Consider the following 19,326-nt stretch of genomic DNA (forward strand, 5'->3'; position numbering starts at 1 on the left):
TGTCTTAATGAAGGGAAGAGCAAGGAAGACATGAAGACTGTCTCCCCATACAGAGACACACACTCCTGCCAGCAAATGAGCCTGCTCCAATTCAAGGACCTAGAGACCAAAACGGAGAGCACTGGCACCACCTTGGAAACCAAATAAAATTCCAAAGTCTCCCTAATGCCTTGTTGGAGAAGCAGCCGGCTTCCCAGGGGCAGCCAGAGGCACGGCTCCAATTGGAGGACAGAAACGAAATGTGGAGAGCATTCCTGGGAAGGAGGCCCTTCTACCATATTCATAGGACACATACGTGCTGGGTATAGCACTATCCGAGTGAGGTCATTCCAAATGACTAAGATGACAGAACAAAACAGCTTCTTCTATTGGGCGGTTTAATCGCTGAAAGCAATCCACATTAGCAGAACTCTGCAACTGACAGAAAGTTAGGTTGGATAAAGGGAACTCACAACTGGAGAATGAGCAGCTGGGGAGCAATGGGAAGCTGAAGAGCATTTAATAACTAGTGTAAACATACCTACAGTTGCACAGGGATCTGAAGGTCACTGGACTTCTAAGTCCAAAGGGATGACCCTCTACTGCAGGGGCAGCAAACGAGTTTCAACTTGAGCACCAAGTCCAACTGCTTGGAAAGAGTGCTGGGATCTGCTTACAACCCTGGCAGTGGGCATGGAAGTAAAAAGTGGCATTGGGCATACCTTCTAGAAGCTAGTTAGTTCCTCCCAGGCACCATGCCTGCAATTTGGGTCACTGCCACCAGGGAGACAAGTTCTATTAGGGTAATATGCGTCTAACTAGTAGAAATTTCCTAGAGAAGGCCACAACGGGGGCAAGAACCATGATCCAGCCTGTTGAGTTTTACTTTTTCCTCTGATAAGTAGAACTTTTAATTAAAGGAGGCGTATGAAAGAAGGAGCTACTCCGCATTATCCATTTCCAGATAAATAACCTAAAGCAAGCTGAAAAGGAAATAGCGAACCTACGGTCTGACCTCTACTTTGCCTGGTGACCTCGAACAAGTCACAATCTCACTGGGTTCTGGCTTTCGTCTCTAAAATAAGGGACCTGGGAGCAGATCTTTAAAGGTCCCTTCCAGCGTTAAATTTCTATGATGGATTAAAGGTGTTTTTTTTCAGAAGCCCACCTGTAGTAGCCCCCTCCAGCTTCTTCTACAAACTCCACACCAACCCGAGTGATTTTCCTTTCTGAGCATATTCAGCAAAATTTTGTTCAACATTTTGTACAAAATGGCTTTTCAGCAGAGTTTTAAAGACGTTCCCTCACAAGGCCAAAACTGAAGAGGAAAAAAACCATCGTTCGGCTGGCATGGGCAGACCAGTGGATCATTTCCCCTGGGATGGGGATAAGGGGGAACATCAGTAACATCTGGGAGTTTGTGAGAATTGCAGAATCTAAGGCTCCACCGCAGACCTAATGAAGTCAAAGGTGCCTTTTAGCAAGATTTCTGGTGATTGGAAGGCACCTTTGAAGTGTAAGGAACGCTGCTCAAACTTGACCCCATGTGTTACACAGTAGAACTGCTCTGTAGGGCATTCTTGGATGTGATCGTTACAGAACTTGAGTGCCAGGCGTTTCTTCTGTGGCACTTCTAGGTGGGTTTCTACCACCAACCTTTATGCTTCTTGTTAAGTGCAGTCAAATTGGTTCCAACTCATAGCAATACTGTATAGGGTTTCCGAGGACTGGCTGGTGGGTTTGAACCATTAACAATAAGCTAACAATGCTGATGTTTAACCTGTGACTCCAGGGGTCCTTGTTTTGTGCCACCCAGGGACCTGGAATCACCAGGGACTTAAAAAAAAAAAGTGCTGATGCCTGGGTCTTGTCCCAGATATATTGAGTTGGCATGGATGCAGTCTGGGCATCGGATATTTAAAAGCTCTTCAAGTGATTCTATTACGTTGCAAAGTTTGAGAAACACTGTTCTATTCCAGTGTTTTTGTGCCTCTTAGGACTTTAATATGCATGAATCATCTGGGATCTTGTTAAAATGCAGATTCTGACTCACTAGATCTGCAGAAGGGCCTAAGATACTAACAAACTCCCTGGTTCACAAACTATGCATTGAAAAGCAGAGTTCTAGCTGCAGCCCCTGAGTCATGGAAGCAGGCTGTCTACCACAGCAAACGTAGAAGGCTGGCTCCAGAACCTACCTGAGAGTTAAGGGGCTCAAATCATCATGTCACTGGATGTCATCGAGTCCATTCTGACACACAGTGACCCCAGGTGTCAGAGTCCAACTGTCCATACCACAGGATTTTCTTGGCTGGTATCTTTACAGTAGAAGATCACCAGCTCTTTCTCATGAAAAGCCACTGGGTGGGTTTGAATTACAACCTTTTGGTTAGCAGCCAAGTGCTTAATCACAGCTTCACCAGGGCTTTGAAATCAATCATAAAAACCCCAATCCACTGGCCTCTAGTTGGTTCTGACTCACAGCGACCCTCTGAGAGAGACTAGAACTGTTCCCTAGATTTTCCAAGACTGTACGTCTTTATGGGAGCAGACAGCCTCATCTTTCTCCGGCTAGAGGGTTTGAACTGCTGATCTTGTGGTTAGCAGTCTGATGTTTAACCCAAGGTGCTACCAGAGCCCCTCAAAATCAATCCTAATGCTATGCAATCCCCAGGCTTACTCGCAGCTCAGTTTAGCATTGTTGTTGTGAAGTGCCTTCGAGTCCGTTCTGATTCATAGCAATCCTGTATAGGGCTTCCAAGGAGTGGCTAGTGAGCTTGAACTGCCGACCTTGTGGTTCAAACTGACCTTGCAGTCCAAGGCATTAACCCACAGCACCACACACCAGGACTCCTCAAAATACACTTCCTTTTCAGCTCCAGGTCCAATAAACATAATTCATAGAGTGACAATGAGAGATTTTGACTCAGATCGGATAATGAGAGATACAAAGATGACAAGTGTTGGTCGGGTCAAGGAGGCAAAAAAAAAAGGGGTGCCCTGAAAGGGCAGAGCCTAGAGAGAATGGGGTTTGGGCAGGAAGTGTCAGGCTGAGATAGAGATGCAAACCAATGCGTTCCCAGAAACCATCATGGTGCCTGGTACCTTTTGTTTTTTACTAGAAATTGCTTGTAACTTTTTATTCCAAAAGAAAAACCAACCAACCAACCAACCAACCAACCAACCAACCCAGTGTACACCAGTCGATCCTACTGCATAGAGTAGAGCTGATCCACAGAGTTTCCAAGGTTGTAATTCTTCACAGACGCATACTGCCTCTCGAGAAGCAGGTGGTGGGTTTGAACTGCTGACCTTTAGTTTAGCAGCCCGATGCTTAACACACTGCACCACCAGGGCTCCTAATTTGTTGTACAGTTAGCTAGAAACAATTCTCTCCCTAAAGCAAAGTTTCTCAAACTGCAGTACATTTCTGAATCACCTGGAAATCTTGTTACAAAATGAAGATTCTGATTCAGCAGGTCTCGAGGGAGGCCTGAGTTTCCACATTTCTAACAAGCTCCCAGGTGATGCCCAAGCTGCTGGTCTACAGACCACACTTTTAGTCACCTGACTCTAGACCCGTGGTTCCAAACCCTAGCTGCCCAATAAATTCACCTCAGAGTTTTTAGGACTATACTGCTGCTCAGGCCCCTCCTCCAATTTCTAACTTAATTAGTCTGGGGTGGGGCCTGGGTGCTGTGTATTTTTAGAAGCTTCCGTATGATTTTAACGGGCAGTCTAGGTTGAGAACCATTACCCCAGACTCCTGGTCCCAAGATGGGAGTATACGCTGCAATTTGATTTGAAGTGAAAGATGTTTCTGCTACTGAAATCCATCACCAGCTTGTTGGAGGACATGAAGAGAAAATCAAAGAAGGGGAGATACAAAGTTTGGAGAAGAAAGTAGAGCAGGCTGGTCCCTCCCGAATCAGAAGGGCAGCATGCATCCAGAGTGACCTCGTGTTGTACATGCTTGGTCCCAGAAATCTGTCACACCACAGTGAGCATCTGAATCTTTGGGGAGAACATGTAGAAAAGTTAAAAATAGAACAACTGAAGAGTTGGTTGAATTAAAACGATTTGTTTCCTGGAATGCTTGTGTATCAAACACCTATTGTTGAGTGCCGTGGAGTCGGTTCCGACTCATAGCAACCCTGTACAGGGTTTCCGAGGCTGTAAATCTTTACGGGAGCAGAAAGCCTCCTACTGTTTACTAAATTATTACGAGTAGTCCTAGTGTGGAACCATAGGATAGCTAAGCACTCGACCTCAAGGTTAGTTTGAACCACAAGGTCAGTGGTTCAAGCTCGCCAACCACTCCTTGGAAACCCTACACAGGGTCTCTATGATTTGGAATTAAATCAACAACACTTAGCAACAACAACAACAACAACACTATGAGCAGTAGTCAAAGGCAGCAGTGGTACCAGAGTAACTACACAGAGGGATATGTACTTGTATATAAAATGATGTAGTGAGTTCTAAGAATACAAAGATGAAGAAACACTGGTCCTTGACTTTAAGGAGCTTTCCCAGGAGAAAGGGGAGCAGCCAGGTAATCAAAGAAGTGTAACACCCATGTATATACAATGGCAGGTGATCCAGAGGAGGTGAAGCTAAAGGTTAAACGTGGGAATGAGCAGAAGGGGACGGGAACCAGAGTGCCAGGTGCCTCAACAAACAACGTGTGAGCTACCCCTGCAGGGGAGGGGTCAAAGAAGGGTCTAACCAAGGAGCCGAGGTGGTAGCACTTGTGTTTCAGACAATAAGAATTACTTTGTAATAATAATTTCTTTCAAATGCTCTATAAGCAAACTTTTTTAACAGTCCTCAGTAGCATAAAGAGAGAAAAGAATGGGGGGAAAAAAACTCCACTACACTAAACCCCAAAGTTTGGAGTCAGGGACCTGGATGTGGATCTCAGCTCCACCTGATACTAGCTGGTGACCTAGAACATGCTCCTTAACCTTGCTGGTAGGTCTCCAGTGTCCTCGTCTGTAAGCTGAGGACAATATGACCCACTGAATTGCCAGGGTTAAACAGCTACGTGAGCGCCTCTCGCAGGAACTTCACATCTTGATTCTTTTCCTTTCTCTCACACAGTACAGCACTCAACTCAGTCTTTCTACATGACTGTGGGTCACATGCAGCCAAACTCAGTTTTCTGTGGCCTCAGGACCTTCCTGAATTGGGTCTGAAAACTGGTAACCAAGCAACCTGTATTCTTCAACGTGGGTCAGGCAGCTGTGGGTAGAGGCTTCCAAGGCAATTCTCAGGGCACAAAGTTCTTCATTAATTACCCAAAGAGTCACGGACAGCACCCCAAGTTCTTACATAGGCAAGCACCTCAAAGGCTTCAGATGTTGGGAGCAAGCCGGGAAGGGGCAGAGACCCTTTCCAAATCCTTGCCGGAGAGCAGACACATGAGAGAGAGAGGCAGCTGTGGGAACTCACCACCCCACAAGGGCTGGCCCTCCGGTTCTACCCAGCAACCAGCAGAAGAGCTGCGGACACAAACGCTGGAGAAGAGCTAACAGAAGCTGCTCTCGGCATTCACCCTAACACCACCTCCTGCAGACCCACCATGAGCCTGGAAGCATGCAAGGTGCTGGGGGGTGGGGGTGGGGTGCTTCTTGGTGGAAGGCCAAAGGGCAAAACTAGTCAACACTGGCAGTATAGGTGAGGAGTGTTGTAAAGGAGAGACCGCAGCAGGGTGGAGGGTGGAGGCTGGGGGCTAGGGGCTGCTTCCTAGAGGTGCCAGAGAGACCAGGGACTCATGAAATGATGCTTCTGAAAATGAGAGAAGAAATGGAGCCGCCTAGCCTTCTGTGTAAGGCTTACTAAGCATTATGAACTGCTCAGCCTTCCTGTTCTGTAAGATGGGAAACAACACTGGCTGGGTTGCTGGGAGGGAGAGATGAGATAATAGGCAGGGAGTTCTGGGCATGATGCACACCTGAAGTCTGTTGTTGTTATTGTTGTGAAGTGCCATCAAATTGGTTCTGACTCAGAGTGATCCTGTATAGAGTTTCTGAGGAGTAGCTGGTGAGTTTGAGCCACCGACTCTGTGGTTCAAACTGACCTTGTGGTTCAGTGCACTATCCCACAGTGCCACGTGGCAACAGCGATATTATTACTACTGCTAAGAAGTACTTGAGGAATTGAACCTCAGAGGTGCTCCCCTCCCAGAAGCAGGTACCAAATGCTGACTGGACTTTGAGGGATAATCTTGCTTCTATTATTAATTTGTCTAGGGACCAACGTCAAGAAGCTCTGGTAGCATAGTGGTTACGAATTGGGCTGCTAACCTCAGGGTCAGCAGTTCAAAACTACCAGCTGTTCCATGGGAGAAAGATGAGGCTTTCTGCTCCCGTAAAGATTATTTACAGTCTCGGAAACCCTGTACAGGGTCGCTATGAGTCAAAACCGACTTGACAGCACTTAACAACAACAAGGGACCCTAGTGGTGTTCTTTGATGCTTTAAATGTTGTTGTTGTCATTGCTATTAAGTGCTGTTACGTCGGCTGGTGAGTTTGAACAGCCGACCTTGCAGTTCAAACCAACCTTGTGGGCCAGTGCTTATGCTACAGTGCCACACCAGGACTCTGAACCCCTCATTATGCCTTCACATACATAGTCATTCTTTTAGCATGAAGTAGATGTTCACAAGCCAGTAGGTTATTGTTGCTTTAAAGTGCCATCAGGTCAGTTCTGACACACGGACCCTGTATGGGGTTTCCAGGGAGCAACTGGTGGGTTTGAACTGCCGACCTTTCAGTTAACAGTCTAGTGCTTATTCTACAGCACCACAGGTTAGAAATGATGAACAAGGCAGGGTCCCTGGCCTCAAGGATGTCCAGTCTTCCAGGATGAGACACAATAGAGGAGAATGAGTTCAGACTAGACACCAAGTCCAGATGGATCTCTAATGAGACCCGTGGGCAGGGCAGGCAGGAAAGCCTTTCAGGAGAAGGTGATTCAGGCTTCTGATGACATTCCAAGGGGATCTATGGATCAAAGGCATGATGTGACACAGCTCCTCACACATGGGTAATGCAGTTGCTGCTACTGGAGTGCAGGATCTGGGGTGCAGGGAGAAAGAGGGAACAGAGGAGGCTGACGATCTGGTCCAACCTGCAGAACCTGAGACGGGCATCTACCGTGGGCAGAGTCAGGCAGAAACAGGACCGTGACATGAGCAGACCTGAATTTAGAACCTTGTTCAGATCACAATGTGCAGGTGGCAGAGTATCACAGGGGGTATCTGAATATCGGGGTGGGGGCTAGGGGGCACTGGGTGACCTCCAGGGTTCTTTTCCAGGCCTGTGGACCTGATTTCTCCCACTACAGCATTTTAACTGCATTAGTGGACCTTGCTATTTAAAAGCATCTTCCTGGGAATCTTTTTTCGTGAAGCAATGATCCACTCCCTAGTTTGTCTTGGGTGGAAATACAAATTTTCATCTATTCTTTCAGCTTCAAGCAAGGTAAACCTGTACTGAGTTTACTGTTGCTGACTGCTGCAGGCAGAGAGGAGGTGGGAGGGGGCGATGGGGGGAGAGAGCAGTCAGAGGTGGTGAGGAGAAGCTGGCCACCATCTCATGGGGTAGCCCCACCTGGGGTCCTCAAACCCTGCTTGACCAGTGGGCACCTTTGGAGGTTCATACATCCCTGGTGCTACCAAGTGCTAGCTCTGGGAAAGAGCTGGAAGGAGAGCTGGCCTCACTAATTGAGATAAATTTGGAGATGCACTTTGGTTTTTTCTGGACTTTGAATTCTGTTTATTGTGTTTGTTAGTTGCTGTTGGCTTGATTCCAGCTCCTGGCGACTCATGTGCAAAGTAGAGGACTACTCTACCAGGGTTTCAAGGCTGTGATCTTTTGGAAACTAATCAACAAACCTATCTTCCAAGGTGCCTCTGGGTGGATTCAAACCTCCAACCTTTTGGCTAGTAGATGAGGGTGTTAACCGTTGATGCCACCCAGGGACTTCTGGAGAGACACTTGAATACAAGGGCTGCCTCTGCCCCGAATGGTCACCTACAGTCACTTGATCTTTGGCTCACTCAACGAGAACCTACTGAGCAAACACTGCTGTCAGGCCAGTTCTGACTCGTGTTGCTGTGAAGGGCCATCGAGTCAGCTCTGACTCATACCAACCCTATCTGTATAGGTTTCCAAGAAGCAGTTGGTAGGCTTGAATCACTGACCTTGTTATCCTACAAGGCCACACCAGGACTCCAATTCTGATTCATAACGGGTAGGGTTCCAAGGCTGTAAATTTTTACAGAATCAGATACCCTCATCTGTCACCTAAGGAGCCGCTGGTAGGGTTGAACCACCAACTCTTCAGTTAGCAGCTGAATACTTAACCCACAGAGCCACCAGGGCTCCTAAACACTGTATAGTCAAAACCAAGACATAATGTCTTCTCCCACACTGCTTTACAAGGCAAGGTTTCTCCATATGGGGGACTCTTATTTCTCTACCTGCAGAAGGGTCTTTGGATATACAAAACTTTTCAGATGAAAGGTGATGATTATGACTTTCAAGCAAGAGTCCGTTCTTAAACAGCAGGGTGGAGGGGAAAATCACATGACACAGACAGAGACTGCTGGCACCAATAGGCCTGTCCAACTCCTCTGATCACTTGGACTGAAACCGAGGCCTCCGGAGCCTTGGGACCTGCCGGAAATTCCTGGCAGGACCAAGGATGAAAGTCTATATGATACCCCTTCCCTTATCCCCCGTGTCAGGATAGGAGAGATGTAACCACAGTTCCCTGAGAGGCACCTTAACTGATTTAACCCAATCTTGATCACTAAGAGAACCAGACTAGGAATGGGCCCTCGACAACCAACACCAACCAAATAAACCAAACCAGTTGTCTCCCACTTGATTCCAACTCCTGGTAACCTCATGTGTACAGAGTAGAACTGTGCTCCATACGGTTTTCAATGGCTGTGATCTTTTGGTAACAGAGCACCAGGCCTTTCTTCCGAGGTCCCTCTGGGTGGACTTGAACTGCCAACCTTTCGGTTAATAGTCAAGAGGTTAATCTTTTTTAATCACCAAAGGACTCCCAAGTAATATGAACTGGGGTAAACAGGAAGGCTGTACCCACCAATCCTGCAAGAAACTATCTCTGCCCATCTAGGAGAAAATTCAGGCTCCAGGCCTGACCCCACCTTGGAGTTAGGTCAGGATTTATAAGACTTGGCAGCTCCATTAAGCAGGACTGGGTTGGGGATGGAGATACAGAAACGTCCCTGTGATCCACGAGGCAGCTGCTCTCCACTAGGTGGAGGCTTATGTGAGAAATGGGGTCCCTGCATCCCCACCTGCAGTCCACAACCACAGGATGCTCCCTGAGCTCAGCAAGCATTCCATGACCTTGTCACTGTACTTGTCGGGTGCAAACAAAGATAAGACTAACTGGAAACAAGAGAAAGGGTCATTTTACACTCTCCACATTCGCGATTCTTCTGTGGCTAATTAAAGTAATATGTCAAAACGTCCCTTGGAAGAGATCTTTAAGAATATGTCTGTTAAGTAAACAAGGTTTTACTAATTAATGACACGCCTTCCCGCTCCTCACAGAAGTTCCTTGCAGAAGTTCCCTGGGCCAAGAGGGTTGAGCACGACAGGATGGGGGAGAAGTTGCTACCTCTCCTTCCCGGAGGGAGTGGGGACAATCTAGTCATTTGTCATTTGTGGAGTTATCAGTCTCTCCTCCGGATGCTGATCAGATTTCCTGGGCTGGAACCAACTTGCAGGGCCAGGGTACTGGAATTTTTCCAAGAAGTAAACGCTTTGCTTCTTACGAAGTCAACATGATTTCTTTCAAGGAAAATTTTTATTTTATTTTTTTTAAATGCGTCTAGGGTTTTTGAAGGGCATAATCTTTAGAGATAACGATTATGATATACTATTATTTGCTAAGGCCACCACCCATACCAACTCACAGAGAGGCATGGCGGTGGGGTATGATTCGCCCAATATTATACAATGAGTCAGTGTAAAAACCAGAAATAGAACTTTTCAAACTCCCAAATTCTTAATAATAGCAATATTAATAATAGTCTCTTCATCATTTTCTGTTTTCACAGTCCACATTGAATTTTCACAGCAATTCTGGAGGAGTATGGGTAAATGTCTCAGGAGACAGCAGATTTCTCTTCTAGACCCAACTCTGCCACTCGTTTGCTGTGTGACCCTGACTGGTCCCTTCACCTCTCTGGACCTTTGTGTTCTCAATGTGCAATGCGGGAGTTGGCAGAGACTATTCCTCACACTTCTCTCGCCTCTAATACACTGTGGTTCTATGCCCAAATCCAGAGCTTCTCAACCACAGAACTATTAACATTTTGGACCAGATAATTCATAGTTGTGGGGAGCAGTCTGATGCAAAAGGAGCCCTGGGCACTGTGGGCTAGGTGTTGGGCTGTTAACCACAAGATTGGTGGTTCAAATCTCTGAGGAAGAAAGATATGAGACTGTGTGCTCCCACAGAGATTTCTATCTCAGAAACCCTACATAGGGCCACTGTGAGTTTGGGTTCTGTGAATTGTAGGATAGTTAGCAGTATCCCTGGCCTCTATCCACTAGATGCCATCTGAAGGCCCAATCCAGTTGTAACAATCAAAAATGTCTTCAGACATTACCAAGTGTCCCCTGGGGGCCAAAATAACCCCCATTGAGAATGACAGTTCCAGTCACTGCCCAAGGACTTCCATAAGATCAAGCTCATGAAGGGTTCAGTGGGGAAAAGGTCTCCCTATTCCCTCCTTCTCCCTAACCCCTTCACACTTTCCAAATACAACCTCCCAGTCCTTTGCTACTTCCCATTTTTAAATGCCTTAACTGGTCCAGGGTGTGTTTGGTGTGATAATGAACCAATTGATTTCGTACTTCCTCCTAAGGAAAGTTCACAGGTTTCTGTCCCCTAAGCAACCAGCCAGGCTCCCCAGAAATCCTTCGCAGAGCCCAGGCTGGCTTGGACGCCTGTATCTGCAAGCTGCAGGAGGCTGGGTGAGCACGGATTTGTCAGCACTCTTAAATCACTGGGCTCCAAGGAAGGCTTCTCCCAGCAGAAAGATCCTTTCTTAGGAATCAATAGCTCAGGGCCTTCCATCACATTCAGAATTATCCTGGGACCGGAAAAATGTCTTTTCCCCAAGCATGGCAGAACCCCCAAATGAAAACCCTGGGGTGGGAGAGAGAAGAAGGCAAAGAGGGAGCCCTGCCCAGACCTTGTCCATCAGTCCAGATTTTGCTGCGAGCAGAGGCTGGTGGGCCAACCTGGACATTCAGTCTTGCTTGCTGGGAAAAGTTCCCAGGGAGCCAGCTCCTTTCATCTGAATACCTCTACGTCTTCCCAAAGACCCACTGCAGAGCATCTCTAGATGTTCAGTACAGCATTAGCCCTGAACTATGAACCACAAGGCCGGTGGTTCAAACCGGCCACTCCTCAGCACTTAACAACAACTCGATGGCACTTAATAACAACAACAAAACCCCCATCAAGGCGTCATGGTGTGAGCAAGTAGCACAAGCACTGCATTACTAACTGTAAGGTCAGCAATTCAAACCCACCAGCCACTCCTCAGAAACCCTATACAGGGCTGCTATGAGTGGGAACCAACTCAACAGCACTTAACAACAATAATTCCCATTAAGGATTGCTGGCATATCATTTAGCATGGAGGGAAATTGAAGCTCAAGGTCCCTAAATCAGTAAGCTGGTTGGTTGGTTATGTGCCGTGGAGTCAGTTCTGACTCAGAGCTACCCTATACAGAGTTTCTGAGACTATAAATCTTTATGGGAGCAGAAAACCTCATCTTTCTCCTGCAGAATAGCTGGTAGTTTTGAACTGGTGACCTTCAGGTTAGCAGCCTGACTCGTAACTACTACGCTACCAGAGCTCCTTAAATCAGTAAGCAGAGAAGCCTAATTCTAACCCTATGTCCTTTCCATGACACTAGGCTGTCTTTCCAGCAAGGATGAGGTAAGGGTCAGCCGCCTGACAGGACTCAGGAATGGGAAAGATTTCTTGCCTAATGCCACTTCTCAAGCTCTATGCCCCTGCCCATGTGCAAACAGAAATCCTCCACTGTAGTCCTATTTTGTGAATGTATTTTCCTCTGGCCTTATCCAGAACTAGACCAAGCCTTGCGAACACAGGCACCGTTCTTTAGCTAAAGCTGAGAACAAACTGGTCAGGATCTTAAGCACAGCCTCTCAGAACTCTGCTTTAAAGACAGGAACTCCTGCTCTTGGATGGTCCATATTATCTCGTCCCCTCCACCCCAGAAGATGAAGATCCAACTTGTCTGTCAGCCAGAGGGAGATAAGGAAACACGAGCATCGTCCCTGGCAACAAGCATCCCTTGGGTGAACTATAGGGACACAGAGGATTCTGCTTCTCACAATTATGGCGTGACAGCGCCTAGCTTTCTCATGAGGGTAGGCCAGCCTTGTCTGCCAAGGCACCAAGGAAAAGCCAAGCAAGCTCCTCCCTGCAGTGTGCAAAGAAGACAGGTGGGGTGAGCAATACAGACAGGATAGCATAGGGGCAACCTCCTTCTCTGGGCCCAGCTCAGATGTCACCAGTCAGACCTCCAAAACCAAAGAAAGGACAGTGGGGATGGTGTATCTTCCAGGTCACTCAAGAAGCCCTAACACAAGGATTTTTCAAAAATAGAACATCCTAGCACTCTGACCTTGAACTTGGGGCAGGAAGGATGGGAGAAAAGGCAAAATCTGATTGCAAACACTCCGCTTCACCCAAGATTAGAGTTTGGGAGGTCCCAGCGTGACAGCAGGAGAGATACCCCACTGGGGCACACCTTGGTGGAGGAAAGAAAGAGCTATAAGGTAAGGGTTCTTCTGAGTCCTAAATGCATGCCTGGAAAAGGGGGATCACATTGCTTTTGCCTAGACCACCACTTACAATAATGGGACAAGCGAGTGAAGGAAGAAGGGGATAAAATCATTAATAATTTCTATCACCAGGCATCCTGGAGTGGTGCCGTAGAGTAAGTACCAGACTGCTAACCACAAGGTTGGCGACGGTGCAAACCCACCAGCAGTTCCTTGGAAACCCTATACAGGATCGCTATGAGTCAGAACCAACTCAACGGCACTTAACAACAGCAACATGACCTGAACTTCATCTGTTCTTTGCTCTGAATAATTGATTCACCAAATTTATTAATTGACTAAAGTCTGGTCAGTCAGCAATTGTGAATACTTACTGTGTACTGTGTTGGACTCCACAGTAAAGGGGGAGCAGCTCCCTGGCATGGAAGAGCTCTGGGGAGTAGAGAAATGGAGGCCTAGGACCTAATCCCAAACAGATAGCTGTGTGACTTGGGCAAGAGAATTGCCTTTATAGGGTCTCAGTTTCCTCATCGGTAAATATGTATGCATCCAAGTACTAGGGGATGTGTTTGGATTCAGTGCTCTGTAAGGCTCGACTCTCAGAGCTCTAATATGTTTGACTCTGTGAGCCCTTAAGTGAGTTCAGAGAATACACCAGCACCGAGCACAAAGTGATGGCCTCAGAGAGAAGGTGGGGCTGTGCACCAGCTCTTTCCTTGGAATGTTGTAATTGCACCTGTCCCATTGGACCTGAGGTCACAGGACCACCCCAAATCCAGGAAGCTTATGGTAGAAGGGCTTCTATCAAGAAAATGACAACTGGGGGCCATGGCCAGAGCTTGCTTACAGCATAAAGTTGTTATGGCCAGTGAAGGGCAAAAAGTGAGAAAGTCAGTGGTCCTGAGCAGGGTGCCTTAGACGCCCTTTGGCGCCCCCTACTGGACACAAAGGATCCGGCTCCACCTCATAGCTTCCACCACTTCTATAGTCAGGCAATGAAGCTTGAGAACAAGAGACTATCATAAACCGTTGAAAAGATCTGCCTTCCCAGTACCGGAACTTCTATGAATCTATATTTCAACCCCTACAATTACACCGGTCATTGATCCACACATTCACAAGGGACTCCCCTGTGCATCAATAGGACTTATTAGCCAAATATCTAGGAATAAATATCAGGGTTCAGAATACCAGATGCAACCCAGACGGGGAGAAGAAAAAGAAAGCTCAACAAGCAGGTATTTCACTGAACAATTCCCAGTGGAGATAAGGTCTTGTCGATTGCAAGCAGAGGATGAAGCTGATTTGGAGGGTATGGAATAGCAGCCCCATGAAAGATCTCAATCTACCCTTGGAGTTCAAAACATCCACCCATGTTCAGGAACAGGGTAAAGGTGAAGGGCAGAGCTCACACTGAGCTGCTTCAAAACAGGTAACCCACCACAGTCCATCAGTACCAACCAGAAACCAGAATATTCTACGTGTGATCCACTGTGCCTTTGTTGCCTCTTAATTTGACTTCTGCTGCCTGAAGGGTGTTCTTAATCAAGTTATAGAGAGGGAGAAAATGCTTCCTCAAGTGCCATATTGGAACAACCACCATGCCCCCCATATATCCATTCTCCACCTCTCCTCCCCGTGGCTGAGAGTGAGGTAGTGCCATCTTGGAATTAGCTCTAATTCAGTCGTATCTCTGGCCCCAAGTCGTCAGAGTCTAACACCTTCCATCAATAGCTTTTCCAGCCAAGGTAGCAAGCATGAGCTTTCTTCCTCCAGGGACCCTCCTCCTTTCCTTCCTGCCTGGCTTCACGTGGGAAGTCCTGCACTCATCCCAGAAGACACCTCAAGTGCGACTCAAGAATGCGTTCTTCCTGGAGAGCGAAAGCACCTCCTGGGAGGTACGCACAGAAGGTACATTAGGTGGCCCCCTCCCCAGAGAAACAAACTCATTACTCATTCTTGGTGGAAGGGGAGGCTCCCAAACCCAGGAGCCATTCTGGCCACACTCCCATCCAGGTTGGGATGACTTTGGATTCTTGGGTTGGTTTCTGCAGAAACCCGACTAACCAGAGCTCGCAACTACTGTACTGCAAAGAAGCAAATTGCATTGCTGCCCATGACCCCAAGCTCGGCCTACTAGCCCATGGAAGCCTCCACACTCCCCCCTCATGGGACCTCCAGGGAGACCTCTTCAACGACTGAAGCTGGATCGTCGGAGGCAGGCTGGAATCTTGGGGACCACACCTCGGTCCAGCAAAAGCCGCTGGCAGCTACGCCGCGTGCGGGACTGGCTCTGGAGCTCTCCGCTACCCAGCGCTGTGCCTGGAAGCTCGGCTACTCCAGGGAAGGAAGCGCCAGCCCGCGTGGCACTTCTCCTGCCTGGTAGTGTAAGCACTGGCCCGGCAGAGGCCAGTAGCTTCCCTGGCTGGGTGACTCCCTGATAACCCCTACACATGCCGCCTTATCTGCTCCGCCTCCTCCCAAACGCCTGTGCCCCCTCCCCAAACAGCTGACCTCCAAGCGCGCCCCCAACACCTTCCCAGTCAGGTGCGGGCTGTCACCCCGACATCTCCAATTCCACGTCTTGGCCACCTCCAACCATAAACCCGCCTCGTCCCCAGCCAGCTGGGGAAGCTCTTAGCGCCAGTCGAGTCCAGTGCCTCTTGGCAAGTTGTGAGCAAATCGGCCGCCGCCGCCTTCACAGTCCCGGTTTCCCCTGGATCCCGTATGGCATCCCTGTAGCCGCTGCGAGAGGCGCGGGAGGGGCGCGGAGGGCGGGAGAAACTTTATCTGCCCAAAGGGGTGGGGGCACAGGAGCGGGTACTCACGCCAGGGTCCGCTCGCGGAGCCATCCTCGGACTCGCTCAGCCCCACAGCCTGGGGGCGCCGGAGCGCGGGCGCTTGCCGCCGCCTCTGCCGCCGCCTCTGACCGCCCCCAGCCCCAGTCCTGGGCTGGCCTCGAGCCTCCCGCCCCGACGCCGCTCGCTGGCTTTATACAACTCCACTCGAGCGCGCGCGGGCTTATGTAAAGGCTGGCGGAGGCTGGCAGCCAATGGCGCGGCGGCTGGAACCGGGGCCCGGGGGCGGGGGGCGCCCGCACGGCCAATCGCGGCCCCGGCGCCTGGGGAGCCGGGTGGGGGAGGGGTGCCTCCCGCGCTGATTTAGGAGCCGGGATTGCGGTGGCAGCAGTCGGCAGCCCGGCTGGCCCGGCTGCGTGGCGCGGCGCGGCGCGGCGGGCATAGGGTGGGCGGCGGCGCAGGCGGCAACGAGGGCGGGCGCCCCCCGCACTCCGCCGCCCCCCGCCGCTGCGTCGCGTAACCTTCAGGAGGCAGCAGGGCCTGGCGTGGGGAAAAGGGCTCCTGGTGGGGCGCTGGGCCCTGGGCCGGTGGGAGCCGAAGTCCCTTGGGAAGGGAGGGCGCTGAGCCCAGGAGCCCCGCGTCCACCCCTGTGCGCTGGGCCGAGGGGCCGCGGGCGCAGCCGTGCTGCCTTCGCAGTACCCCTAGATAGCGATCTGGCGTCGCCGGGCCGGGGCGGCAGCGCGAGCCATGCTGAAGGCGAGATTCCGCGCTGCAGAGCAAGCGCGGAACCGATATGTATCCGGCCTGGGGACGTGTCTAAGAGCCTCCCCGACTGCTCAGTATGGAGAGCAGCGCTCCGCTACCGCCCTGGAAGGCGGGCAGCGGGCCGAGCACGGTAGCCGAGGCGGCTGCGGGCAGCGTCTCCCGGGCAGTGCCCTCACCCCACTCCGCCTTGCCCCTCGCCCCAGCAGTGTCGGGGCAGAGCCTGACCCACCTGCTCTGGCCCGGTGCGTCCACCCGCCTCCCTCACCGCTCTGCTCACAGGTATTGCTTCCCGCCTTCTCGTTCCCCCCTCTCCCCCGGTTCTCCGCTGTGGGTGGGATGACTTCTGCCTCACTGCACTAAGGGCCCAGCGAGGCTAAGCTTGAGACTAACGCGCTTGGTCAGCAGGACCCCAAAGACCCATGTACAAGGCCGGAAATTGGCTTAGGTCCTTCAAGCTGTGTGATGTCAAGGCCTTATTTGCGCCTAGTACAGAGCCTTGCACTTAGGCGCTCAGTATTTACTGACTGAATTTTGCGCTTCCCAAGAGACGTCTTTGGGTTTCTGAAATCGGGAATACATGGTTTTGGAAGAGAAAAATCTGGGCTATACGCCTTCAGAGAGGGAGGGGACTGGAGTTGTTTCCCCATCCACCGCCTTTCTGATCATTACTCACTGGTGTGTCCTCTGGGCATTTGACTCTTAAGACGATTCCATTGTATTCATTCGTGGAAGACTCCCGTCAACAAGCCCCTGACCCTGGACTGTTTAGGACAAATTCTGAGCAGGACCTACTTTGTTTTCACATCTCTGTGATCTTTCTCTGGAAAGAAGTAGCGTCCCATGGGTATTCCTTCTAGCTTTTTAAACTCCGTGATGCAGTGGTTAAGCGCCTGGCTGTTAACCCAAAGATTAGCAGTTCCTCCAGTTTGAACGCAAGAGCTGCTCCGCGGTGAAGGAAGTGGTAGTCGGAGACCATAAAAATCACAGCCTTGGACTTGGTTTCACAGTATCAGTGTCACTGGTGTGGGTGGCGCTGTAAGATAAGAACTAGACTGCTAACTGCAAGGGTGGCGGTTCAAACCCACCAGCCCACTCCTCGGATACCAGGTGGCTATGAGTCGGAATCAATTCCACAGCACTTAATATAGCAACAACTATCTCTGGTAGCGTAGTGGTTACGAATCGGGCTGCGAACCGGAAGGTCAGCAGTTCGAAACTACCAGCTGCTCCGCGGGAGAAAGATGAGGCGATCTGCTCCCGTAAAGATTTACAGCCTCGGAAACCCTATTCAGGGTCGCTATGGGTCGAAACCGACTCGACGGCACTTAACAACAACAACAACAACATCCAATTCAGTCTTCCCATCACCATTATCCACGCCCCCTTTGAAACCTTTGTAAAATACTTGAGTAAAATCCCAGTTAGACTGCTGTTGATGTTCGGTACCATTGAGTTGATTCGGACTCATACACCATTTGCCAGAGCAGAGTTACCCCATAAGGTTTCCTAGGCTGTAATCTTTACTAGGGAGTCCTGGGGTGGCGCTGTGGGCTAATGTGTCAGACTGCAAAGATGTTTGAACTGCAAGGTTGGTGGTTCAAGCTCACCAGCTGCTTCTTGGAAACCCTATACAGGGTCTCTATGGGTCAGAATCGACTCGACAGTACTTAACAACAACAGTCTTTACTAAGGAGTCCTGGTGTGGTCCTGTAGGATAAGCACTCAACTGTAAGGTCGGTTTGAACCACAAGGTCATCTGTTCAAACTCACCAGCTCCTCAGAAACCCTATACAGGTTCTCTACGAGTCAGAACTGACTGGACAGCACTTAACAACAACAATCTTTATCAAAGCAGATCACAAGGCAGGTTGGAACCATCAACCTTTTGCTCAGTAGCCAAGCACTTGACTACTGAGCCACCAGGGTTCCTTCCTGTAAGAGTCTATTCTCACTGCCACCAAGTCAATTCCAACTCATAACAATCCTGCATAAGGTTCCCCTCTCCCCAAAAAGCCTCGCCTGTCTCCCGCGGAGTGGCTGGTGGATTTGAACTGCCAATTTTGTGGTTAGCAGTCCACTGTTTATCCTACAGCACCACTGAGTGGATCTGACTCATAGTGACTTTGTATGGGGTTTCTGCGGAGCAGCTGGTGACTTTGAACTGCCAACTTTACAGCTAGCAGTCCAGTGCTTTTCCTACAGTGTCAAACCAAGAGCACTTTCCTGACCCCAGGCCTGTGGGTCTTGGGGCTGTCCTTGGACAGATACTATAAGGTCTTTGGAAGGCCATATCTGTTTTTTAGAAAGGTACAGGGATGTCACATCCTCCCTTCCCCAAGCACCATTTAGAGGCTGCCTCAGCATAGCTACATCATTTGGAAAATTCCATTGCCTCGAAGGTTCCTGTACCCCACTCCTTGCACCTCCTCTAAAGCCTAGCGTTTCCCCCACTCTGACCCTCAGCCTTAAACGTTGGTCCTTCCTGGTCCAACCCCAACTTAAGCACCCTCTGTTCCTGTTCAGTTCATTCTTCATCACCTTCTCACTCACAGGTCTCTGAGAACATTCGCTCAAGGCAAAAACAAAATGCTTCTCCCCAATCTGGTCACTCAGCTCCCTTGGGCTAGATATAGTAAAGCTATGCCTCAGATTGTGATGTAAACTTCTTTGGGTCCAGTTGCACCTCCAACCCTCCCCCAACACAAGAGGGAGAAAGGACCTGATGCTGGGAATTGGAGTGAAGCCCAGCAAGGCGAGGGCAGAGGTGGACAGGAGGGAACTGGGGCCAGAGAGAAAGAATATGCTGGCTGTGGGACCACCTAGACGGTGGGGCCTTCCCACCCGTTTACAGGATCTTGCCACTTCTTATTAATGAAGAGGGGTGGGTAGTGTGCAGGGGAA

The 19,326-nt window shown here is 49.6% G+C and overlaps 1 protein-coding gene across 1 annotated transcript in view; it reads right to left on the bottom strand.

The window, feature by feature from the left end:
- Positions 1-16,060, bottom strand: part of CRTAC1 (cartilage acidic protein 1) — a 173,745-nt gene extending 157,685 nt beyond the window's left edge. Inside the window, exon 1 of the mRNA XM_006831226.1 lies at positions 15,691-16,060. Coding sequence (XP_006831289.1) covers positions 15,691-15,714 — 24 coding nt within the window. The 5' untranslated portion in view covers positions 15,715-16,060. The remainder of the gene's footprint in view (positions 1-15,690) is intronic.
- Positions 16,061-19,326: the final 3,266 nt, after the last annotated feature.

The sequence above is a fragment of the Chrysochloris asiatica genome, unplaced genomic scaffold, assembly GCF_000296735.1.
Source record: "Chrysochloris asiatica unplaced genomic scaffold, ChrAsi1.0 scaffold00003, whole genome shotgun sequence".
NCBI classification, from domain to species: domain Eukaryota; kingdom Metazoa; phylum Chordata; class Mammalia; order Afrosoricida; family Chrysochloridae; genus Chrysochloris; species Chrysochloris asiatica.